This window comes from Scyliorhinus torazame, chromosome 13, assembly GCF_047496885.1.
Source record: "Scyliorhinus torazame isolate Kashiwa2021f chromosome 13, sScyTor2.1, whole genome shotgun sequence".
In the NCBI taxonomy this organism is placed as follows: Eukaryota; Metazoa; Chordata; class Chondrichthyes; order Carcharhiniformes; family Scyliorhinidae; genus Scyliorhinus; species Scyliorhinus torazame.
Genome location: NC_092719.1, coordinates 192239140 through 192265187, shown reverse-complemented (window position 1 = coordinate 192265187; position 26048 = coordinate 192239140). Strand labels below are relative to the sequence as shown.

The 26048-nt window shown below is 46.5% G+C and overlaps 1 protein-coding gene across 2 annotated transcripts in view; it reads left to right on the top strand.

The window, feature by feature from the left end:
- iars1 (isoleucyl-tRNA synthetase 1) overlaps positions 1-26048 on the top strand; it is a 330949-nt gene that overhangs the window by 121043 nt on the left and 183858 nt on the right. For both annotated transcript variants that reach the window (XM_072472632.1, XM_072472633.1), the window contains exon 12: positions 2651-2742. In XM_072472632.1, the coding sequence (XP_072328733.1) occupies positions 2651-2742 (92 nt within the window). The remainder of the gene's footprint in view (positions 1-2650; positions 2743-26048) is intronic.

The window sequence follows — 26048 nt, the reverse complement described above, 5'->3', positions numbered from 1 at the left end:
GAATTAATTGGTTTGTAAAATTAACTATCCCAAAGTTATGGTGTAAGAACTAGCCAGATGTCTATTGGCATTAAACCTTGTTGTAATAACGTCCCTTACAAAAGAACAAAGAAAGGTGCAGCACAGGAACAGGCCCTTCAGCCCTTCAAGCTTGTGCCAACCATGCTACCCGTCTAACCTAATATCTTCAACACATCTGGGGCCCGTATCTCTCTATTCCCATCCTATTCATGTATTTGTCAAGATGCCCCCCTTTTTATTAAAAAACGTATTTTATTACAAACTTGTATCAAAGCAGGTTACAGCAAGTAAACACCCTGGAAAACATGCTTCGTAACAATCAACTATACAGTCTGTACAGATTTTTCCCCCTTTTCACCCCCCCCCCCCCCCCCCCCCCTCCCCATCACCCACCCCACTCACTCCCCTGCGACGAATAGCTCCTCAAACACTGTCACAAACATTCCCCACCTTTTCTCAAACTCCCCCACTAGCCCGTTAACTCATACTTTAAGCAGGTCTCATGCAGGTAGGGAATATACAGTGAATGGTAGAACCCTCAAGAGTATTGAAAGTCAGAAAGAGATCTAGGAGTACAGGTCCACAGGTCATTGAAAGGGGCAACACAGGTGGAGAAGGTAGTCAAGAAGGCATACGGCATGCTTGCCTTCATTGGCCGGGGCATTGAGTATAAGAATTGGCAAGTCATGTTGCAGCTGTATAGAACCTTAGTTAGGCCACACTTGGAGTAGAGTGTTCAATTCTGGTCGCCACACTACCAGAAGGATGTGGAGGCTTTAGAGAGGGTGCAGAAGAGATTTACCAGAATGTTGCCTGGTATGGAGGGCATTAGCTATGAGGAGCGGTTGAATAAACTCGGTTTGTTCTCACTGGAACGAAGGAGGTTGAGGGGAGACCTGATAGAGGTCTACAAAATTATGAGGGGCATAGACAGAGTGGATAGTCAGAGGCTTTTCCCCAGGGTAGGGGGGTCAATTACTAGGGGACATAGGTTTAAGGTGAGAGGGGCAAGGTTTAGAGTAGATGTACGAGGCAAGTTTTTTACGCAGAGGGTAGTGGGTGCCTGGAACTCGCTACCGGAGGAGGTGGTGGAAGCAGGGACGATAGTGACATTTAAGGGGCACCTTGACAAATACATGAATAGGATGGGAATAGAGGGATACGGACCCAGGAAGTGTAGAAAATTGTAGTTTAGTCGGGCAGCATGGTCGGCACGGGCTTGGAGGGCCGAAGGGCCTGTTCCTGTGCTGTACATTTCTTTGTTCTTTGTTCTTGTTCTTTATCTCCTTTAACCGCAGGAAGTCGTACAGGTCACCCAACCATGCTTCTACCCCCGGTGGCGATGCCGAATGCCACTCCAGCAAAATTCGCCGCCGTGCAATCAGATGGGCGAAGGCCACGGCATCGGCCTTCCTCCTCTCCATGAACGCCGGCTTCTCTGAAACCCCAGTATCGCCACCAAAGGGTCCGGGTCCACCTCCTCCATTATCCTGGCTAAGACCGCTACCACTCCCGCCCAGAATCTTCCCAATTTTTCGCAACCCCAAAACATGTGTGCGTGATTAGCTGGCCCCCGCCCACCCCTCTCACACTCATCTGCTACCCCCCTGAAAGAACCCACTCATTCTCGCCCGAGCCATATGCACCCTGTACACCACCTTAAACTTTATCAGGCTCATCCTTGCACAAGAGGAGGTTCCGTTTACCCTTCGCAGTGCCTCACTCCATACCCCCCAATTGATCTGCATTCCCAACTCTGCTTCCCATTTCTCCTTTATCTTCACCACCCGCTCACCTCCCTGCTCCCCAGCCACTTATATATATCCGCAATTTTTCCCTCCCCTTCCACATCCAGAAGCAGCAGTCGCTCCAACAGGGTGTATCCCAGAAACCTAGGGAACCCCCTCCAGACCTTTCGTGCAAAGTCCCTAACCAGCAGATACCTGAACTCGCTCCCCCTCGGCAGCTCTACCCTTTCCCTTAGCTCCTCCACACTGGCGAACCCTTCCTCCAAATATAAATCCTCAAGATGCTCCTTTAACATCACTATTGTACCTACTTCCATCACCACCTCTGGCAACGAGTTTCAGGCACCCACTACCCTCTGTGTGAAAAGAAAACTTCCCTCACAGACCTCCTCTAAACTTTTCCCCTCGCACCTTAAGCCTATGTCCCCGAGTAATTGACTCTTGCATCCTGGGAAAAAGCTTCTGACTATCCACTCTATCCATGCCCCTCATAATTTTGTAGACCTCGCCCCTCAACCTTTGTTGTTCCAGTGAGAACAAACTGAGTTTACCCAACCTCTCTTCATAGCTAATGCCTTCCATCCCAGACAATATACAGGTGCCTTCCACCCCAGACAATATACAGGTAAACCTCTTCTGTACCCTCTCCAAAGCCTCCACATCCTTCTGGTAGTGTGGCGACCAGAATGGCACACTATATTCCAAGTGTGGCCTAACAAGGTTCTTTAGAGCTGCAGCGTGACAATTTTTCGACTCAATGCCCTGGCCGATGAAGACGAGCATGCCGGATGTCTTATTGACTACATTAAGTTTTAAGGTTTAGCATAAAACAGTAGTCATAAACATGTGCAATTACCTGAATTCTCATTTTATTTTTTTAGGATGCAGACAAGCGTATCATTAAATATCTAAAGGATAAAGGCCGACTGGTACACAGTGGTACCTACAAGCACAATTATCCATTTTGTTGGAGGTAAGAGCCATAGGAAATGTGCAAAGCCTTCAGAAGTGTAATGAGGAAATTATTTAAAGTTTGCATTCCAGCATTCAGTTATATAAAATATATTTATGGAATATCTTTGATCATGCACACTTATGAATGCAAAAATGTCCTCTAGGTATCAAGAAATACCTAAATCCTTAAGGATTAAATTTGGTATCTTGATTTGTGATATTGGTGTGGGAGAAATGGGTTTCAGTTCATGGGGCACTGGCACCAGTACTGACGAATGAGCGAGAGTATCATTTGGATGATCTTCGCTTGACCAATATCTTGAGTAGCCCTGTAACTAGAGCTGTAGAGAAGATTATAAACTTAATAATGGTGGAGGTATTCACCTGAGGGAAGATTTGGAAAGTTGAAGAGAAAGGACAAAGCATTAGTGCCAGAGAAGGGACAAAGCAATAGTGTCAGGTTTCTATACAGATTATGGTAACTGGAGTGTGATCGGAGGGTCAGAGTCTAAAAGCGTAAGAGTGCCAAATGTAGTCAGAATAGGGAAAAGTGACTTGAAGATAACAGGGTTGGAGAATTTGGGTGAAGGGAGATTTAGAAATCAAAGATGAACAATAAGGCAATAGATAAATAAATGAGCAGACTTCGGTGGAGTAATGTAGGAGGAAGACGTGCATGAGGTCGCTCCTGCCAGAGTACTGCATTTTTGCCCTTTTTTCTTAGTTTCAGGGGTATTTTGTTTTAAAAACCCACATAATTAATGGATAAGGATCCTATATGATTCAGATGCCCAGAAATGGCAGGGGAAAGGAGGTGGACAGCAGACGTTTGGGGACGGAGTCTGAGGCCTCTGAGTTAGTTGGCAGATAAAGTTGTAGCGCCAGCCTCTGGGGCTCCAGCCACTCCACTAATGGCCAAGGTACTTGGCATAGGAATTTCATAAACACTGGCGGGTTGTGTTGGAGGACTCCCGAAAATCAATGAAGGAGGCCTTGGATCCCATCCAAGCAGTTCTAGGGAAGACCAATGAAGCCATGGAAGCCCATGGAGCAACGATAGAAGATATGCAAGTGGCCCTTTCAGTGATCAGATTGCCTCACTGAAAGCAGAGATGTCATTGGTGGCTGAAGTGAATAAATCATCTGGTCCCTCCCAGCGTCTGCCATGAAGGTTAGACACAACATTAATAGTGGACAAGAAATGTTGTGAAAGCATGTCCACTGCCATTGGGGACTACACAAAATTTGATAAAACGTGCGCTGCTCTTGGGGCTGGCTAAGCACACTCATGTTGTGGACTTGTCCCAAGTTGGTAAGCTTCCTTTACTCGCATGTTGGAGATACGCAATATTGATTTGTGGCCACATTTGGGATTTCAGACTTGCTGGTGCTTCATTCAGGGGTGAAGGCGGATGTCTTTGCCTCGTTGATAGCCCGGAGATGATTTCTGCTTGAGTGTAGGTCTCCAACTCTGCCTAGTGCCTCGGCTCGGTTGGGTCAACTGGAAGGCTTCTACCTGAGATGGCAGCCATTCATTTCCATTTTTAAGGAGCTATTAGGCGGGTTAATTAAAAAAAATTTTGATTAATGTTAATATGTGTTTTTGCTTGTTTGTCTCTTTTATTATGTAGTTTTGGATAATTGTTTTGGATGGTTTTGTTTATTCTGAATTGTTTTTAATAAACTGAACACGCGGGGTGTAACAGTAAGATAGATAAACTAATGGCATAAATGGGGAGAAATGCTAATTGTTATTAGAGACATGGTAACAAGGTGACCAAGGCTGGGAAATAAATATTTCGGGGTACAAGCATTTAGAAAACAAGGCAGATTGGAAAAGGAGGTTAGACAGCCCTAACAATAGAGGACTACTTAAGTGAAAAAGGATCTTGGCTCAGAAAATCAGGAAATTGAACAAGCACGGATGGAATTTTGGAATAGCAAGGATCAGAAAAAACTGGTGGGAGAGGTTTATAGGCCCCCTCACAGCACTTCTCCAAATAGTTCTACTGTTGGACGGAGAATTAAGGAATAAATTATTGGAACTTTTAATAAAGGCAATGTGATAGTTGTGAGGAACTTTAACCTTCATCCAGAGTAAACCAATCAAATTGGCAAAAGTGGTTTGGAATTTGAGTTTGTCGAATGCTTTGTGGCAGTTTCATGAGCAATATGTTGTGGAACCAACTGGCAAAGTTATTTGAAATCTAATATTGTGTAAAGAGGCAGGGCTAATTAGTATTGCCATAGTAAAGCATCCCATGAGAAATAGGGATCATAATGCAATTGAATTTCACGTTAAGTTTGAAAATTACATATTCCAATCACAAAGAAGAATCTTAAATTTAAACAAAGCAACTGCATAGGTATGCGGGAACAGAAGTTGTTTGGGTAAAGAGGCTAAAACGTACGGCAGTAAATACGTAATGGGAAACATTTAAAGAAACCATTCAAAATGTCCAATGAAAATACATTCTATTGCAAAACAAAAACTCAGCACGGAAAAGCCATCTGCGTTTACTAAGGATGTTAAGGATAGTATTAGATAAAAGAGACTTCTAGGCCGGGATTCTTCCACCCCGCGCCGGGTCGGAAAATCGCTGGCGGGGGCGCGTGTGCCGAGTGCCCACCAAGTTCGACCGAGTCCCGCTGGCGTGGGTTACGTATGGTCCCACCTGGCTGGACCTCGGAGTTCTGTCTGCGGGGCCGTCCTGGTGGGGGGGTGGGGGGATCCGACCCCGGGGGGCCTCCACGGTGGCCTGGCCCGCTATCGGGTCCTACCGATCGGCGGGCGGGCTAGTTTCGTGGGGGCCTATGTTCCTCCACGCCGGGCCCCTGTCGGGCTCCGCCATATTGCCCAGGGGCCGGCGCTGTGACGGGAACCCACGTGCATGCGCGAACTCGCGCCAGCCGTGGTGCGGCAGCTTTCGGGCGCCGGAGCTGCGGACACCACTCCGGCGCCATACTAGCCCCCTAGGAAGGGGTGGATACCTGCCACTTGAGGCCGTTGATGCCAGAGTGGCTCGCGTTGCTTTTCACGCCGGCGTCAGAACGTGGCCGCAGGATTGGAGAATCCCGGCCATAATGTTTCAAAGACTAGTAATAAGTGTCAGGGCCCTTACTGTTGATTCCCTTATTTCCCATTTCTTTTACTTTATGGTTGTTATTTTTATCCATGGATGTTTAATGGGCATATACCTTTAAGTCGAGCAGAGGAAGTGAGGAACTCAAAAGTTGCAAATTGGTACACAGTGCTATTGGAGATGTAGCTTTTGAACACCACACGGCAAACTTTTAGTCAACTGAAAGATCGGAAGGATTTGGTTTAATTGGTTAGCTTATGGCTGATGAATTGGCAAAACTCAATATTCTGCCCTGTGACAGGCAGTGATTGGGTCCTGCCCATGAGGGACGGTTTACAGAGAACCAAGGAAGGGACAGTCAGATCCTGGACGCTGAAAGGAGCAGCTGTGTGTGTCTCTATCTGTCTCTGTCTCTCTTGCTTTCTGTCTGTCTCTATCTCTCTGTCTCTCTATCTCTGTCTCTCTATCTCTGTCTCTCTCTCTCTGTCTGTCTCTCTGTCTGTCTGTCTGTCTCTCTCTCTCTCTCTCTCTCTCTCTCTCTCTGTCTCTGTCTCTCTGTAAATCTCTCTCTCTCTCTCTGTCTGTCTCTATCCCTCGCTGTCTCTCTGTGTCAATCTCTCTGTGTCAATCTCTCTCTCTCTCTCTCTCTCTAACCCCTCCCTCCCTCTCTCTCTCTCTCTCTCTCCCAACTGAAGGCCTAGTTTGAAGAAAGGTGTACTGAAAGTTGTCCATCTGAAAAAAAGACTCTTATCCTATTACTTTCATTATTATTTTGCACTCCACTTTCCCCTCTGTGTTTGTCTTTCTTGGCTGGGGGGGGGGATTAAACAATAGTTAACCAGTTGTATTTGCTGCATATTTAATTATAGTTATTAAAATGAATTGTTTACATTTACAAACCTGGTGACTGTAGTTATTGGGCAGCGATAGACCAAAGACTTGGACATTTTTAAAGAATTATTAATTTAAATTGTGTTGCCACTCCGGGTCAACCAGGGCTGGAATTGACCGCACACTAGCCCAGATTATCGTAATACAAGTCTGAGGATTGGGAATGTTTTAGAAACCAACCATGGGCCACTGAAAAGTTGATACAAAAGGAAAAATACAGACTGAGAATAAACTAGCCAGGGATATAAAAACAAATCACAAGAATTTTTAACAGTAAGAGACCAGTGAAAGTATAATTTGATTCCTTAGAAACAGAGCTATGAGACATTATCATAGGGAAGGAAGAAATTGCAGAGACACTGAACAAATATTTTGTGTCCGGCTTTAAAGTGGAAGACTCAAGTTCAGTCTCAGAAATATAGGATAACCTGGGGCTAATAAGAATGAGGAAATTAAGGTAATTAAAAACGGAAAAAGTACTAGATAGTGGCAGCGTTAGTGGATACGCTGGTAATGATTTTCCAAAATTCTTTACATTCTGGAATGATCCCAAAACATTGGATGTTAGCTAATCCAAGAAAGAGGGGAGAGAAAAGTCAGGAAACTACCAAAGTGCTGGAATATATTATTAAGAAAGTCTTAACAATGCACTGAGATAAGCCTTCTATGATTAGAAAAGGTCAAAATGGTCTTTTGAAAGGGAAATACTATTTACTATTTTAGTAGAGGTTCTGAGGATGTAACCATTTGGGTAGATAAAAGGGAGCCGGTAGATGTAGCATACTTGGATTTCCAAAGAAATATTTGATAAGGCACCACACAAAAGGTTAATACATCACATAAGGGCTCATGGAGTTCGGGGTGATATGTTAGCGATAGCGAATTGATCAACGGAAAAGAAGCAAAATGTAGGGACAAATGAGGCATTTTCAGTTTGCAGGCTGTGAATAGTGGATGCTGCAAGGATCAGTGGTGGGGCCTCAGCTATTTACAATCCATATTAATGACTTGGACAAAGAGACAGAGTAATGTACATCAGTTTGCTGACAATACAAAGCTAAATGGGAATGCAAACTGAGGACACAAAGTGGCTGCAAAAGGGATTAAGACAGATTAAGCGAGTGGGCAAAGATGGCAGATGAAGTATAAAATGGAGAAATGTGAGGTTATTCAGTTTGGTCATAAGAATAGAAAAGCAGAATAGTTTTAAAAGGAAACTTGTAAATATAAAAGGAAACTTGCCTCTCTGAACATCAATATTTACTTGTGTGTGTAAGGAACACAAAGTTAGTATGTAGGTACAGCAAGCAATTAGAAAGCAATGTGTCATGTTGGCCTTTACTGCAAGGGGAGTGGAGTGCAAGAATAAAACGGACTTGTTACAGGACTTTGGTGAGACCACGCCTGGAATACTGTGCAATTTTCATCTTCATATTTAAGGAAGAGTATAATTGCATTGGAAGCAGTAAAATAAAATTAACTAGATTGGTCCCAACTAAATTGGTCTAGACTCTGGAGTTTAGAAGAATGAGAGGGGATCTGATTGAAACATTCAAGATTATAAAGGAGCTTGATAGGATAGTTACCAAGATGTTGTTTCACCTGGATGGGGGAAATAAGGGGCTCAGTTTCAGGATAAAAATCATTTAGGACCGAGATGATGAGAAATTTCTTCACTCAAAGGGCTGTGAATCTTTGTAATTCTTTATCCCAGAGTTTTTTTTCCCAGAAATATTTTAATTCAAATTTTTACACATTTTCAACACCCCCCCCCACAACACAGAAAAAAGAAAAGCAAAGAACACATAAATAAACATCTTGCAATTACATCACGAATTCCCCCAATATACAAACCCCCCATTCATTAATAAACAGAGTAGAAAACACAAAGTACACCCCCCCCCCCCCCCCCCCCCCCCCCCCCCCCGCTCTGGGTTGCTGCTGCTGCTGACCACCTCCTAACGCCCCGCTAGAAAGTCTAGGAACGGTTGCCACCGCCTGAAGAACCCTTGCACAGATCCTCTCAAGGCAAATTTTACCCTCTCCAATTTAATGAACCCTGCCATGTCGCTGATCCAGGCTTCCACGCTCAGGGGCCTCGCATTCTTCCACTGTAGCAGAATCCTCCGCCGGGTTACCAGGGACGCAAAGGCCAGAATACCGGACTCTTTCGCCTCCTGCACTCCCGGCTCATCCAATACCCCAAAGAGTGTTAACCCCCAGCTCGGCTTAACCTGGGTGTTCGCCATACCCCTCCAGAACCCATTCAGTGCCGGGCACTCCCAGAACATATGGGTATGATTTGCTGGGCCCCCCGAGCACCTCCCACACCTGCCTTCCACCCCAAAGAACCTGCTCAGCTTCGCCCCTGTCATATGAGCTCTGTGAAGAACCTTAAATTGTATTAGGCTAAGCCTGGCGCAAGAGGAGGAAGAATTAACCCTACCCAGGGCGTCCGCCCACGTACCCTTGTCAATCTCCTCTCCAAGCTCCTCCTCCCATTTACCTTTTAGCTCCTGCTCCTCCGCCTCCTCCTCCTGCATCTCCTGGTAGATCGCCGAGACCCTGCCCTCTCCAACCCACACCCCCGAGAGCACCCTATCCTGGATCCTGAGTGCTAGAAGCAGTGGGAACTCCCTCACCTGCCATCTTACAAACGCCCTTACCTGCATGTACCTGAAGGCATTACCGGGGGGGGGAAGCCCAAATTTTTCCTCCAGCGCCCCAACGCTCGCAAACGTTCCATCTAAAAACAGGTCCCCCATCCGTCTAATTCCTGCCCTGTGCCAGCTCAGGAACCCTCCCATCCATTCTCCCCGGGACGAACCGATGGTTCTCCCAGACCGGGGACGAAACCGAAGCCTCTACCTCAACCCTGTGGCGCCTCCACTGCCCCCAAATTTTCAATGTCGCCGCCACCACCGGACTCGTGGTGTGCCTAGTCAGCAGGAGCGAAGCTGTCACCAGTGCTCCCAGACTCGTGCCCACACAGGACGCCATCTCCAGCCTCTTCCACGCCGCCCCGTCCCCCTCCATTGCCCACTTGCGTATCATCGCCACATTGGCAGCCCAGTAATACCCACACAGATTAGGTAACGCTAACTGTCCTCTGTCCCTACTCCGCTCCAGAAACACCCTTTTCACCCTCGTATTCTTTTTCGCCCACACGAATCCCATGATGCTCCTACTGACCCGCTTCAAAAAGGCCTCGGGGATCAGGATGGGGAGACACTGGAATATGAAAAGGAACCTCTGGAGCACCGTCATCTTCACCGACTGTACCCTACCCGCCAAGGAGAGTGGCAGCATATCCCACCTTTTAAACTCCTCCTCCATCTGCTCCACCAGCCTCATCAAGTTGAGCTTGTGTTGGGCCCCCCAGCTCCTGGCCACCTGGACCCCCAGGTACCGAAAACTCCTTTCCGCCCTCTTCAGTGGAAGCTCATCTATCTCCCTTCCCTGGTTCCCTGGGTGTACCACGAAGAGCTCACTCTTCCCCACGTTGAACTTATACCCGGAAAAGTCCCCAAACTCACTGAGGATCCGCATCACCTCCGGCATCCCCCCCCCCCGGACCAGCCCCCTCCACTTCCTGGACTCCCTTAGAGCCATAGCCAAAGGCTCAATTGCCAATGCAAATAGCAAGAGGGATAGGGGGCACCCCTGCCTTGTCCCCCGGTACAGCCGAAAGTATTCCGACCTCCTCCAATTCGTGGCTACTGGGGCTTCGTAAAGTAGCCTAATCCAACTAATGAACCACTCCCCGAACCCAAACCTCCTCAACACTTCCCAGAGGTACCCCACTCCACCCTATCGAAGGCCTTCTCCGTGTCCATCGCCGCCACTATCTCCGCCTCCCCCTCCACTGTAGGCATCATGATTACATTAAGGAGCCTCCGCACATTGGTATTCAGCTGCCTTCCCTTAACAAAACCCGTCTGGTCCTCGTGAATCACCCCCGGGACACAGTCCTCAATTCTGGCAGCCAACACCTTCGCGTCCACGTTGAGGAGAGACTTTGGCCTATATGACCCACACTGTAATGGGTCCTTGTCCCACTTCAAGATCAATGAGATCAGCGCCCTGGACATCGTTGGGGGTAGGGCCCCCCCTCCCTCGCCTCATTGAAAGTCCTCACGAATAGAGGGCCCAGCAGGTCCATGTACTTCCGGTAGAATTCCACCGGGAACCCATCTGGCCCCGGTGCCTTCCCCGCCTGCATACTCCCCAGGCCCTTAGTCAGCTCCTCCAGCCCTACCGGTGCCCCAAGCCCAGCCACCTGCTCCTCCACCCTCGGGAACCTCAGTCGATCCAAAAATCGACGCATTTCCCCCCCCCCATCTCCGTCGAGGGCTCAGACCTATACAGCCCCGCATAAAAGTCTCTAAATACCCCATTTATTCCCACCGCACTCCGCACCGTGTTCCCCCCTTTATCCCTAACTCCCCCAATCTCCCTCGCTGCCTCCCGCTTCCGAAGCTGGTGTGCCAACATCTGGCTCGCCTTCTCCCCGACTCGTACACTGCCCCTTGCACTTTCCTCCACTGCACCTCTGCCTTCTTGGTGGTCAACAGGTCGAACTCGGCCTGGAGGCTTCGTCGCTCCTTGAGTAGTCCCTCCTCGGGGGGCCTCTGCATACCTCCTATCCACCCTTAAAATCTCCCCCACCAATCTCTCCCTCTCTCTCCTCTCCCTCTCCTTGTTGGCCCTAGTGGAGATTAGCTCTCCCCTAATCACCGCCTTCAGCGCCTCCCAGACCACCCCCACCTGCACCTCCCCATTATCGTTAGCCTCTAGATAGCTTTCAATACACCCCCGGATCCGCCCGTTCACCTCCTCATCCGCCAGCAAGCCCACATCCAGGCGCCACAGCGGGCGCTGGTCCCTCTCCTCCCCTAGCACCAGCTTCACCCAATGCGGGGCATGGTCTGAGATGGCTATGGCCGAATACTCCATGCCCTCGACCCTCGGAATTAGTGCCCTGCTCATAACGAAGAAGTCTATCCGGGAGTAGGTTTTATGGACGTGGGAAACCCGTGACAAACCTCCATGGGTCCACTCCTCCCATTGGGTCCATAAACCCCCTCTGCACCTTGGCCGCCGCCGGCCTCTTACCCGTCCTGGACCTGGAGCGGTCCAATGCTGGATCCAGTACCGTGTTCAGCGCCTGAAACGACACCCGCTTCCCCACCAAAATCGCCACCCCTTGATTCTTTGCGTCCAACCCCGAGTGGAAAACCTGCCCTACCCACCCCTTTCTCAGCCTAACCTGATCTCCCGCACTCTCCATTCCCCCCAGCGGCAGACTCCCGCCCCGACTCTCTCTCCGAGCTCCAGCTCACCTTTGGCCAATGCAGCAGCAACCCAGTTGCCCCCCCCCCCCCCCCCCCCCCCCCCCCCAAAAGGCTTGCTCCCCCCATAGCACTCCCGTAAGTCAGCTGGCTCCTGCTGACCCCGCCACTCCATCGACCCCCCAGTATGGTAGCCCCCCCCCTCCTGTCCATCAGCGGGCGCTCCTCTCCAATACAGAACATCCCCCAAAGCACAGTAACCACAGTAGCCCCCCGCGACCTCCCCTCACAACCGACCCTCAGTCCGTGTCCAACTTTTCGGCCTGAATAAAGGTCCACGCCTCCTCCGGCGTCTCAAAGTAATGGTGTCGGTCCTTAAACGTGACCCACAGTTGCGCCGGCTGCAGCATCCCGATTTTCACCCCCTTCCAATGCAGAACCGCCTTAGCCCAATTATACCCGGCCCTCTTCTTGGCCACCTCCGCGCTCCAGTCCTGGTATATACGGACCTCTGCATTCTCCCACCTGCTGCTCCGCTCCTTTTTTGCCCACCTTAGGACACATTCCCTGTCCACCAAGCGGTGGAACCACACCAATACCGCCCGGGGCGGCTAGTTCGACTTGGGCCTCCTCGCCAGGACTCGGTGGGCCCCATCCAGTTCCAGGGGCCTCGGGAAGGCACCCGCGCCCATCAACGTGTTCAGCATCGTGACCACATATGCTCCAGCATCCGACCCCTCCACTCCCTCCAGGAGACCCAGAATCCGCAGATCCTTCCTCCTCGACCGATTCTCCATGTCCTCGAACTTCTCCTGCCATTTCTTATGCAGCGCCTCGTGCGCCTCCACCTTCACCGCCAGGCGCAATATCTCGTCCTCATTCTCCGAGGCCTTCTGCCGCACCTCCCGGATCGCTGCCCCCTTCAGCCTTCTGGGTCTCGACCAGCTTGTTGATCAACGCCTTCGTCGGCTCCAGCAGCTCTGCTTTCAATTCCGTGAAGCAGCGCTTGAGAAACTCCTGCTGCTGTTGCGCCCATGCTGCCTGGTCTCCACCCGCCGCCATCTTGGCTTTCCTCCCTCGCACTTTTCGCTGCACCAGAATTACTTTTTTCACCGCTCCACTCCTGGTCTAATCCATACAGTGCCGGGGAAATCGGACTGTCACCTTCCCACACTGGGAACCGTCGAACAAATGCCGCTAGGGCCCCTCAAAAAAGCCCAAAAGTTCATTTCTGGCGGGAGCTGCCGAACGTGCGACTTAGCTCAGCATAGCCGCAACCGGAACTCTTATCCCAGAGGGTTGTGGATGTACCATCATTAAATATTTTTAATGCTGAGATAGACAAATTTTTGGTGTTTCAGGAAATCAAGGAATATGGGGAGTGGCTGGGAAAGTGGAGTTCAAAGTCAACCATATGAATGGTGGTAGATGGTCTTCTCCAATTTTTTATGTTGTTTAAAACTGTTTTCATGGGTGATTTAATTTTAGTCCAAAAATTATTAACCTAAATCACCTAATCATTTAGCCATGATCCCTTCAAACCAAAGAACCCCAAATCCAAAATGTGTTGTAGCGGATTGCAGCATTCGTATGTCTGGCTCAGCTACGGTCAGCTGAGGCAACACAGTCGGAAAACTAAACTCCAGACTATGTACATCTGTACTGCTCTGAGGCACAAATGTCAAAAATCTGACCCCTCAAAAATGGCCCTGATTATGGTGTGAAATTAAATATCAGGGTATTCTTCACCCAAAGTGTGTCACGGTGATCATTTTAGCTCTATCCAGCAACCAAGTCAATGACTAGTGAATTTTCTGGACTTGCCTTGTAACAGCTACTTGGACTGAAAGTTAATGTCAATGATGAACAAATTTAAATTCATGAGTAAAATAATTGATTCAAATTAAATACTTGATCTTTCTCTGTGTTTAATTTTAAAACCGATTGAAGCATTTTGTCATCGGTTTTAATTTAATGAATATGAAGGACATTATATAAGCATCCTGAAATGCCTACATTTTAAAAATATTCATTTGCGGGATGTGGGTGTTGCAGGCTAGGCCTGCATTTATTGCCCATCCCTGGTTGCCCTTCAGAAGCTGGTGGTGAGCTGCCTTCTTAAATTGCTGCAGTCCTTGAGGTGCAGGTACACCCACTGTGCTGTTAGGGAGGGAGTTCCAAGGTATTGCCCCAGCGACAGTGAAGGAGCGGCAATATATTTCCAAGTCAGGATGGTGAGTGACTTGGAGGGGAACGTCTAGGTCCCCAGGTATCTGATGCTCTTGTTCTTCTAGATGGTAGTGGTCGTAGGTTTGGAAGGTGCTGTCTAAGGAACTTTGATGTGTAATTGCAGTGCATCTTGTAGGTAGTACACATGGTTGCCACTGTTCGTCGGTGGTAGAGGGTTTGAATTTTTGTGGAAAGGGGAACAATCAAGTGGGTTGCTTTGTCCTGGATGGTGTTGAGCTTCTTGAGTGTTGTTGGAGCTGCATTCATCCAGGCAAATATGCCATTATTGAAAGTTTAGAATGTTTACTGTCCAAAATGGTTGGCATTAATCCATGCCAAAGCCTTCAGGTCCATTCAAAATTAGACGATGAGCTTCATAGAACCCCTACAGTACAGAAGGAGGCCATCTGGCCCATTCAATCTGCATCGACCCTTTGAATGGGCACTCTACCCATGTACACTCACCCGTCCACCCCGCCCTATCCCTGTAACCCAGAACCTGGAGATTAAAGGGCAATTTAGTATGGCCAATCCACCTAAACCTGCACATCTTTGGACTGCAGGAGGAAACCGGATCATCCAGAGGAAACCCACGCAGACAATGGGAGAATGTACAAACTCCACACAGACAGAGGCTGGGATTGAACCCGAGTCCCTGGTGCTGTGAGGCAGCAGTGCGAGCCACTGTGCTGCCCTGGCTTCATTAGCTGGGCACTTTGTGCCTCCTGAAACGGCTCTGCACCGTTTGGGCTGATTACAATGTCAGCAGCAACCCTCGCTTAGGTCTTAGAAGAGAAGGAAAGTGAATGGAGTTACAACCCACAATAGTTAAAAAGAACAATCTTGGCTTTTTGTTGGCGGCCATCAGCTGTCCCTTTAAGGGGAACCCCCTGAAAAAAATGAGAAATGTATACCTGCCCTACTCAATTTCTGGGTCATTTATTTCAGAAAGGGATCCCTAAATTGCTGCTGAGTTTCTTGCGTATACACTAAGGAGTGGCTTAATGCGTGTTAGACTGGCTGTTAAGAGATGCCTGAATATCACCAGAACAGCGATATCGTTGGATGTATATAAAATCCCCCTGAGATGTGAGGCATTACATATTTAATTTAACCTTTTTCCACCTGAGAAGCAGGTGGAAGATTAATTTGAATATGTCAGAATTTGACCCTGACTTTTCAGGTAAATTAAGTTGCTAACACCAACTTCTAAATGAACAGTTAAAAATTGTGTCATGTAGAATGTCTTGGAAACTGAAAACCGCATAAGTCTGTCCATAACTCAGACTATTTCCTCGATTATGAAAAATGAAAATCGCTTATTGTCACAAGTAGGCTTCAAATGAAGTTACTGTGAAAGGCCCCTAGATTATTAAGTTGAATATAGTGAAAGGGCTTGCAGATTTGTATTCTGACTTGAGTCAAGCCAATACTGATCTACTTAATTAGTTAATCGATGTGAAAAGCCAATGGCTCTGCTGCTTTGGAGCCGCCTGATTTTGTCAATCTGTTTCTGGCCTATCGAAAGTAATCTTCCAGGAAATGTTGGAGTAAATTTACAGCATGAATATCTGGGCTTGAAATGGTTTAATTATTACTTTTCAACTCTGCTGAAGTAAACTCCAGATCCATATAACATGTTGAAAGGAAAAATGTAGACTTTAGGACAGATCTACTTAAAGTTTCAAGGAAAAATCTAAATGTTGGAGTAACAATGTAATTTTTTCAGGGGAGTGGGAGCATGTATCCTCTCCTCGGTATTTTCTGTGCTTTCCAGTTTTTGAATCTAAAAGCATGTGAACTTTTTTGAAAGCTGGCCCCTCTATCGCCATTGAAGAATTAGTTACGAACCTTAACATTTTTTCCCCTTGCGTAGTCACAAATTATCAATTACAGGGAGATAAGATAATTTAGAATTTTTCTACATAGTTTCTTTATAGCAACGGCTATAGTTTTCGGCTCCAACTTACAGATCATGGGATTGGCAAGCCTGTGTATTTGTACCCCTGAAGTTCCTGTCCTTATTATTGTTTTGTCCATAGAATGCAAAAGCTAGAATTATTTCAGCTAGTTGCTATGGGCTAATAGATCTGCACTGTGAATAAATGAGCCTAGTTCACCATCATTTTTGTCCACATCAAATAAATGGTTAGCATGTATGTTGAGAATTTTCTATGGAGCCCAACATCACCCACAGGGCAACGAGAAATAATAACAAACATTGCTGCTCTCTCTTAGACCAAGAATAAATAAAAGAAAAGCTGTTTAATCCTACTTTATGTTTAATGCTACTTTCTATTAATTCATGGGATGGGGCTGCCATTGGCAAGGCCATCCCTAATTGAAAATGTGTGATGAGCTGTCTTCTTGAACTACTGCAGTCCATGTGGTGAAGGTACATCCAAGTGCTGCTAGGGTGGCAGTTCCAGGATTTTGACTGAGCAATGGTGAAGTAAAAGAGATAGAGTTTCAGATCAGCATGGTGTGTAACTTGGCAGGGAATTTGCAGCTGGTTGTGTACCCATGTGTCCTGTTGCCCTTGTTCTTCTAGATGATTGCAGACGTTGCTGTTGAAGAAACCATGCTAAATTAGTGCAAATGTGTCCTGTAGATGTTACACATTGCAGCTACTGTATGCCGGCAGTGGAGGGAGTGAATTCTGAAGTCCCTGTCTTGTGACTGACAAAAATGGAGAAGGTTCATTCAGGCAGACATACACATCATAAGACTTTGGGAATGAGGTGCCAGAGAGAGCGCATAATCCTCCTGACAACACACCCACCCGACTCTTCAAGCACTACCTGTCCAGCTTGTGGCAGAATCTGCAGATTGGATTTATTAGCTTTCTCAGAACCCATCTGTCAAGAAGCAGAGGTAGTTTTAAGTGACCTATATTTGTATTGCTGGATGTTAGAAATGAAGTATAGATTTATGTGGGTTTAATTTAGCGTTTCTATGCAGAAAGGGTTCAACTCTAGTTAGATTCATATTAAACAAAGGTGTTCATGTTAAACAAAGGTATTGCATGTATGGGGGCTTTTGGTTTCAGTTCAAACTGTGTCTGTGTTGTGCTTAGAGAGTTTATGATGTGAAAGGTAAACAAAAGCATTGGAGAAAGTGAGCTGTTTATGAGCAACCAAGACACCCTGAGGGTAGGAAGTAGAGTTTTCACTGAATTGATAGCAGATGGAGTGTTTCAATACCCTGAGCGAGTGCGCGGTCAATTCCAGCCCCACAGATCTATGAGTCCCAACATAAGTGAATTAACCAATAATTCGTGTTTTCCGAAAATCTTTAACACTTGACTGCTCCAATGAGTTACAGATACCAAATTTATAAATAAAACATTAAGAAACTGTTCATTAAAAATAAGAGGAAAAGATCAATATATGTATAAAAAGAAATAACCCGACAATGGTCTACCAGTCGACCTAACCCCTCACTTGTCCCACCCCCACAACATTGTCCAACCCCTCACCCACACAGACACATGGTAAGGGTAGAAAAGAGTTAAAAGAAAATGGGGAATAAATGGAAAAGTTTGAGGTGAATCTTCACTGCTGGGGTTGCAGTCTCTGGGAATAGATTTGCTCAAGAAATTCAGGTCGGGCAGTTCTGTCTTCCTCTGATGAAGCTAGGCACAGGATGTTCAGGTCAGTGCAATTCCAATCGCCAGCCACCAGATGTTGCTGTACTCAGGATGTTACGATTAGTGCGATTCTGCTCTTCTACCGCCAGATCGTCTCCCTCTGAAATTACTGGGCTTTAACTTTGGAATTAGCAGACTTTCAGTTGCCTGATTTCTGTACAGCACTCTGGCTTTCCAATCACGAATGCTCTCACCTTAAGCTTCAATTTTGAACTCTTCCCAGCCCTTCATTCAGAGATGTAAGAATGTTACAGACCTATGGAAAAAGGACTGGCACTTTCACATTCAAGGGATCTCTTTCTCAGTTCTGATGGCTGTCTGTGCATTTTAAACAAAGTCTCGACAGATTTAGCTTAAAATCGTCTGGTAAAGTGAGAGAGCGAGACAGGGAAATTCTCCACTACCTTCCAGCTGAGCCTCCTTCACAGAACTGAAAACAAAAATGGAAGTCTTCAGAAGACCCGCCTTTCTTCTGTAAGTTTGACTGGCTCCACCAATCACAGGCAGCAATAGAATGCTGAGAATTCTACATTCACCAATTGGCTGCTTGCCAAGTCTATCAAATCAACATCACAAGTTCTGCCACATAACCTAAAGGGCTGCCTTGGGTTAGTCCATTAGAACAGGGGTGTTTCATTGTGTACTTTAAACGGTAAATCTCAGTGTTGCAGCAGCTAGCTGGAAGATTGTGGATTAAAGACAGTCAGGACAGAAATTTGGTGAAAAAAAGGAAACATTGAGCAGTCAATAATTTTACAGTATCCGAACAGGAGCTAGAAAGGGAACAGCTCTCTCAGCCCTGCCAGAAGCAAGATAAGGAACTGCAAAAAGCAGACTTTCCAAAAAGAACATCAGAAACTAAGAACAGCTAGTATGGGAACTAGAAAACGAAAAGGAAAGTTTCCAGGAAGATTGAAATAAAAAGGAAAACATGAATTGGAGCTTACTGTCTTCTGTCGCGACACGACGGACTTCCTACAGAAACTCAGCACCCATGGACCAGTTGAACCAGGAACATTCCTCGTCACAATGGACAGCTCAGCACTCTACACCAGCATCCTCCATGACGAGGGCATTGCTGCAACAGCCTCAGTACTCAACACCGACAACTGTCAATCTCCAGGCGCAATTCTGCAACTCATCCGCTTAATTCTGGATCACAACGTCTTTACCTTCGAGAACAAGTTCATCATCCAGACGCACGGAACAGCCATGGGGACCAAATTCGCACCCCAATACGCCAACATCTTCATGCACAAGTTTGAACAAGACCCACTCACCGCACAGGACCTTTAACCGACGTTATACACCAGATACATCGATTACATTTTTTTTCTTTGAACCTACGGCAAAGAATCACTGAAACGACTACACGGTGACATCAATAAGTTCCATCCAACCATCAGACTCAACATGGACTACTCTCCAAAATCAGTTGCATTCTTGGACACATTTGTCTCCATCAAGGACGGTCACCTCAGCACTTCGTTTTACCGCAAACCCACGGATAACCTCACGATGCTCCACTTCTCCAGCTTCCACCCTAAACACATTAAAGAAGCCATCCCCTGTGGACAAGCTCTCCGTATACACAGGATCTGCTCAGACAAAGAGGAGAGTAACAGACATCTACAGACGTTGAAAGATGCCCTCGTACGAACGGGATATGGCACTCGACTCATTGATCGACAGTTCCAACGCGTCACAGCAAAAAAACGCACCGACCTCCTCAGAAGACATGGGACACAACCGACAGAATACCCTTTGTCGTCCAGTACTTTCCCGGAGCGAAGAAACTACGACATCTTCTTCACAGCCTTCAACACGTCATCGATGAAGATGAACATCTTGCCAAGGTCATCCCCACACACCCACTACTTGCCTTCAAACAACCGCGCAACCTCAAACAAACCATTGTTTGCAGCAAACTACCCAGCCTTCAGAACAGTGACCACGACACCACACAACCCTGCCATGGCAATCTCTGCAAGACGTGCCAGATCATCGACATGGATACCGCCATTACACGTGAGAACACCACCCACCAGGTACGCGGTACATACTCGTGCGACTCGGCCAACGTTGTCTACCTCATACGCTGCAGGAAAGGATGTCCCGAAGCGTGGTACATTGGCGAGACCATGCAGACGCTGCGACAACGAATGAACGGACATTGCGCGATAATCACCAGGCAGGGATGTTCCCTTCCAGTCGGGGAACACTTCAGCAGTCAAGGGCATTCAGCCTCTGATCTAGGGGTAAGCGTTCTCCAAGGCGGCCTTCAGGACGCGTGACAACGCAGAATCGCCGAGCAGAAGCTTATAGCCAAGTTCCGCACACATGAGTGCGGCCTCAACCGGGACCTGGGATTCATGTCGCATTACATTCATCCCCCACCATCTGGCCTGCGAAATCCTACCAACTGTCCTGGCTTGACACAATTCACACCTCTTTAACCTGGGGTTACCCCATCTCTGGATCTGTAAAGGTTTAATCACCTGCTGATGCTCGCATTCCCAGCATTGTCTGGCATCTTTGAATCTGTCTATATATATGTTTCTGGAACATACCTCTGCATTTAGCTGAGGAAGGAGCAGCGCTCCGAAAGCTAGTGACATTGAAACAAACTTGTTGGACTTTAACCTGGTGTTGTAAGACTTCTTATTGAAGTTAAAGACAGAGCTGAAAAGTGAAGCAATTGGTGCAGTTGGCTAACAAGAAGCCAGAGATTCTGAAGCAATCGTAAGGTTTGGTGTCCTGCCTTCTAGTCCTTGAAACAATAGTATTCTGTTGGGGACTGTACACAACAATTCAAGGCAACAGAATCCTGAAAGGAGAATTAGAAAACCTGGTTGATCCTTGACAGAAAAGTTGAGAGAAACCATCATTTGAAAGAATGTTCTGAAGTGTGTCTTTTTGCTAGTAGAGTTTGGAAACATTCATGTGGTAGTCATCTGGGGGAATTTGAGGAGAAATCCACCCAATTGAGTGACATCCACTACCTGGGTTCAGAGTGGGGTGTTGTCTGACCACAGGTAGCCTGTTGGGTTACAGTGACTTGTGTATTTAACGAGAACATTATCGCACAAGATATATTGTGTAACCTGTGTGTTAGTCTTAAAATCTGTGTACATTTGTGAAGACAAGGGGGGAGTGAAGGATTATTGTATTATAGTCAAACTTTTCACGTTTAATAAATGTTTTTTTCTTGTTAAAAATGAATTGGCAGTCCTGTGACCCCGTTCCTCCCCGTTTTCTAAAAGAAAGTTAAACATGATGGTTTTCTGAGCCAGGATTCCATTCTGGGACCTCCTCGTCCAGTAATAACATCAACTGGGATTGTACCACATAGAACCAGAGTAGAAGCAAGTAATCCTCTATTCTAAACAGTTCTCTAAGAAGAAGGAAAGTTTTTTTTTTATGGCAATTGATGGAGTACGGTAAAGTGGTCTGTATTGTCTTGGACGGTGTCAGGCTTGTTGAGCGTTTTTGGAGTTGCTTTCATCCAGGTAAGTGGGGAGTATTCCATCACACCCCTGACTTGTGCCTTGTAGATAGTGGACAAGTTTGGGGAGTCAGGAGGTGAGTTACTCATTGCAGAACACCCATTTGAACTGCTCTTGTAACCACAGTACTTACATTAAGGTCCGGGTCAGTTGATGATCCCCAGGATATTGATGTTGTGGGATTCAGCGATGATAATACCATTGGAGTTGACAAACGAGGGGAGAAGATTTCAGCATATGTTTCAGGTTGATGAACTTCGTCTCAAAAGGTAACAAAAATGTCACAGACCTGAAGCGTTAATTCTGATTCTCCCTCATGCTTTCGCTTCACGACTGTGACCTTTTTGTTGCCTTTTGTGATATTGAGCCTGATTTTAACTCTTGTGCAAGTGGATGGGTTTGAATAGGTTAAGTTTGTTAACCCTCTTTCTCTTTGCACAGGTGCTGTCACACCTGCTGAGTGTTTCCAGCATTTTCTGTTTAAAAATAAAAATAAAATTTAGAGTACCCAATTCATTTTTTTCCAATTAAGGGGCAATCTAGCGTGGCCAAATCACCTACCCTACACATCTTTTGGGTTGTGGGGGCGAAACCCACGCAAACACGGGGAGAATGTGCAAACTCCACACGGACAGTGACCCAGAGCCGGGATCGAATCTGGGACCTCGGCGCCATGAGGCAGCAGCATTAACCACTGCGCCACCGTGCTGCCCGCATTTTCTGTTTTTGACAACTTTGAAAGTTTTGTCCTTTGAGTGGTGAGGTATTATTGAAAGCTTTTTTGGTACTGATCCAATTATATAAGCATATCAACATTTCTTTTTAATAAATCATTAAGTATTCATACCTGGTTCATGTTTACTCTTGGTACGCAGATCCTTGTCCTTTTGGTAATAAGTATAACCTTTAATGCTCCTTGAGAAGTGATATCAAGTAAGCTTGTTTGGGATTGCTCTGGGAGCTCTTGAAAATTGCCTTTTACATAGCTTCAATGATGAATTGAACGAGAAAGAAAAGTTTCCAAAAGTGAATTAACAAAATCTAAAGTGAAAGAAAATGGGTGTGGTGGGGATTTGGATGGAGGAACAGTAATTTTACTTGACATACATTTTATCATACTCCTCCAGTTTTGTCTTATATTTCAAAATATGTAGAGATTGTAAACAAGTCCTGATCGACCAAGGAAATAATAATAATAATAATCGCTTATTGTCACAAGTAGGCTTCAATGAAGTTACTGTGAAAAGCCTCTAGTCGCCACATTCTGGCTCCTGTTCAGGGAGTGCAAAGGAAGCAAAGAAAATGCATTAACTATTTAAACTTTTGTTTAAATTTAAATATTTAACTATCACAATTGAAGTTCTATCATGTTTTATAAAATCAGTTGTCAAATAGTGTTTCATATTGACAGGAAAACAATTGCAAGGTATCATCTGAGAGTCACTCAGATGGATGTAATTTGGTCAAGACTGCCCTGATGCTGGTATATGGTAAAAACATGATGTGCATGAGGCTCACCTAACAAACTAATCGCTTTTGGGGATGAAATAGAAGCAGAACATTTAAATACCTTCACATTGCTTTTACTGGGTCCCATGAAGACTCATGGCTTCAGGTTGAACATGGGCAAGGAAGCCTCCTGCTGGTTATCACGTACTGGCCACCATCAGCTGATGAATCAGTACTCCTCCATGTTAAACACCACTTGGAGGAAGCACTGAGAGTGACAAGGGCGCAGAATATGCTCTTGGTGGGGGACTTCAATGGCCATCATCAAGATTGGCTCAGTAGTACCACCACAGACCGAGCTGGCCGGGTCCTAAAGAACATAGCTGCTAGATTGGGACTACAACACGTGGTGATGGAACCAACAAGAGGGAAAAACATACTTGACCTCATCCTCATCAGTCTGCCTGCTGCAGATGTATCAGTCCATGACAAAATCGGTAGAAGTGACCACCGCACAATCTTTGTGGAGACAAAGTCCCATCTTCACATTGAGGATATCCTCCATCGTGTTGTGAGGCACTACCGCCATGCCAAATGGGATAGATTTCGAACAGATCTAGCAACTCGACTGGATATCCATGATGGGTCTTCTGCAGCAGCAGAATTGTATTCAACCACAATCTGCAACCTCATGGCCTGGAATATCCCCACTCTACCATTACCACCAAGCCAGGGGACCAACCCTGGTTGCAAGCGAGCATGCCAGGAGCAACATCAGGTACACTGAAAAATGAGGTGTAGACCGAGTGAAGCTACAACACAGGACTACTTGTGTGCCAAACAGCATAAGCAGCAAGTAATAGACCGAGCTAAGCGATTCCACAACAAATGCATCAGATCTAAGCTCTGTAGTCCTGCCGCATCCAGCCATGTTCCACAGGGATCAGTGCTGGGACCTTTGCTCTTTGTAGTATATATAAATGATTTGGAGGAAAATGTAACTGGTCTGATTAGTAAGTTTGCAGACGACACAAAGGTTGGTGGAATTGCGGATAGCGATGAGGACTGTCTGAGGATACAGCAGGATTTAGATTGTCTGGAGACTTGGGCGGAGAGATGGCAGATGGAGTTTAACCTGGACAAATGTGAGGTAATGCATTTTGGAAGGGCTAATGCAGGTAGGGAATATACAGTGAATGGTAGAACCCTCAGGAGTATTGAAAGTCAAAGAGATCTAGGAGTACAGGTCCACAGATCACTGAAAGGGGCTACACAGGTGGAGAAGGTAGTCAAGAAGGCATACGGCATGCTTGCCTTCATTGGCCGGGGCATTGAGTATAAGAATTGGCAAGTCATGTTGCAGCTGTATAGAACCTTAGTTAGGCCACACTTGGAGTATAGTGTTCAATTCTGGTCGCCACACTACCAGAAGGATGTGGAGGCTTTAGAGAGGGTGCAGAAGAGATTTACCAGAATGTTGCCTGGTATGGAGGGCATAAGCTATGAGGAGCGATTGAATAAACTCGGTTTGTTCTCACTGGAACGAAGGAGGTTGAGGGGCGACCTGATAGAGGTATACAAAATTATGAGGGGCATAGACAGAGTGGATAGTCAGAGGCTTTTCCCCAGGGTAGAGGGGTCAATTACTAGGGGGCATAGGTTTAAGGTGAGAGGGGCAAAGTTTAGAGTAGATGTACGAGGCAAGTTTTTTACGCAGAGGGTAGTGGGTGCCTGGAACTCACTACCGGAGGAGGTAGTGGAGGCAGGGACGATAGGGACATTTAAGGGGCATCTTGACAAATATATGAATAGGATGGGAATAGAAGGATACGGACCCAGGAAGTGTAGAAGATTGTAGTTTAGTCGGGCAGTATGGTCGGCACGGGCTTGGAGGGCCGAAGGGCCTGTTCCTGTGCTGTACATTTCTTTGTTCTTTGTTCTTGTTCATGAATGGCGGTGGACAATTAAACAACTCATCGATGGAGGAGGCTCCACAAATATCCCCATCCTCAATGATGGAGGAGCCCAGCACGTATGTGCAAAAGTCAAGGCTGAGGCATTCGCAAACAGCTTCAGCCAGAAGTGCTGAGTGGATGATCATCTCACTCTCCTCCGGAGGTCCCCATCATCATAGATGTCAGTCTTCAATACGATTTACTCTACATGATATCAAGAAATGGCTGAAGGCACTGGATACTGCAAAGGCTATGGCCCTGATAATATCACGGCAATAGTAATGAAGACTTGTGCTCCTGAACTTGCTGCACCTCTAGCCAAGCTGTTCCAGTGCAGCTACAACACTGGTATCTACCCGGCAATGTGCAAAATTGCCCAGGTGTGCCCTTTACACAAGTAACAGGACAAATCCAACCCAGCCAATTACTGCCCTATCAGTCTACTCTCCATCATCAGCAAAGTGATGGAAGGAGTCATCAACAGTACTATCAAGCGACACTTACTCAGCAATAACATGCTCACGGATGCTCAGTTTGGGTTCTGCCAGGGTCACTCAGCTCCTGACCTCATTACAGCCTTGGTTCAAACATGAACAAAGAGCTGAATTCCAGAGGTGAGAGGAGAGTGACTGCCCATGACATCAGGTCAGCATTTGACTGAGTATGGCATCAAGGAGCCCTAGCTAAACTGAAGTCGATGGGAATCAAGGGGAAAACTTTCCACTGGTTGTAGTCATACCTGGCACAAAGGAAGATGGTTGTGGTTGGAGGTCAATCATCTCAACTCCAGGACATCACTGAAGGAGTTTCTCAGGGTAGTGTCCTGGGCCCAACCATCTTCAGCTGCTTCAGCAATGACCTCCCTTCCATTATAAGGTCAGAAGTGGGGATGTGCAGTCATCCGCAAACAATGTTCAACACCATTCCTGACTCCTCAGGTAATGAAGCATTCCATGTCCAAATGCAGCAAGACCTGAACAATATTCAGGCTTGGGCTGACAAGTGGCAAGTTACATTCGTCCACACAAGAGTCAGGCAATGACCATCTCCTAAAGGAGAGGATCTAACCACCCCCCTTTGACATTCAATAGTATTACCATCACTCAATCCATCAACATCCTGGGGATTACCATTGATCAGAAATTGAACTGGACTAGCCACATTAATACTGTGGCTACCAGGTCAGGTCAAAGGCTAAGAATCCTATGGCGAGTAACTCCCCTCCTGACCCCCCACCAAAGGCTCAAATCAGGAGTGTTATGTAATACTCTT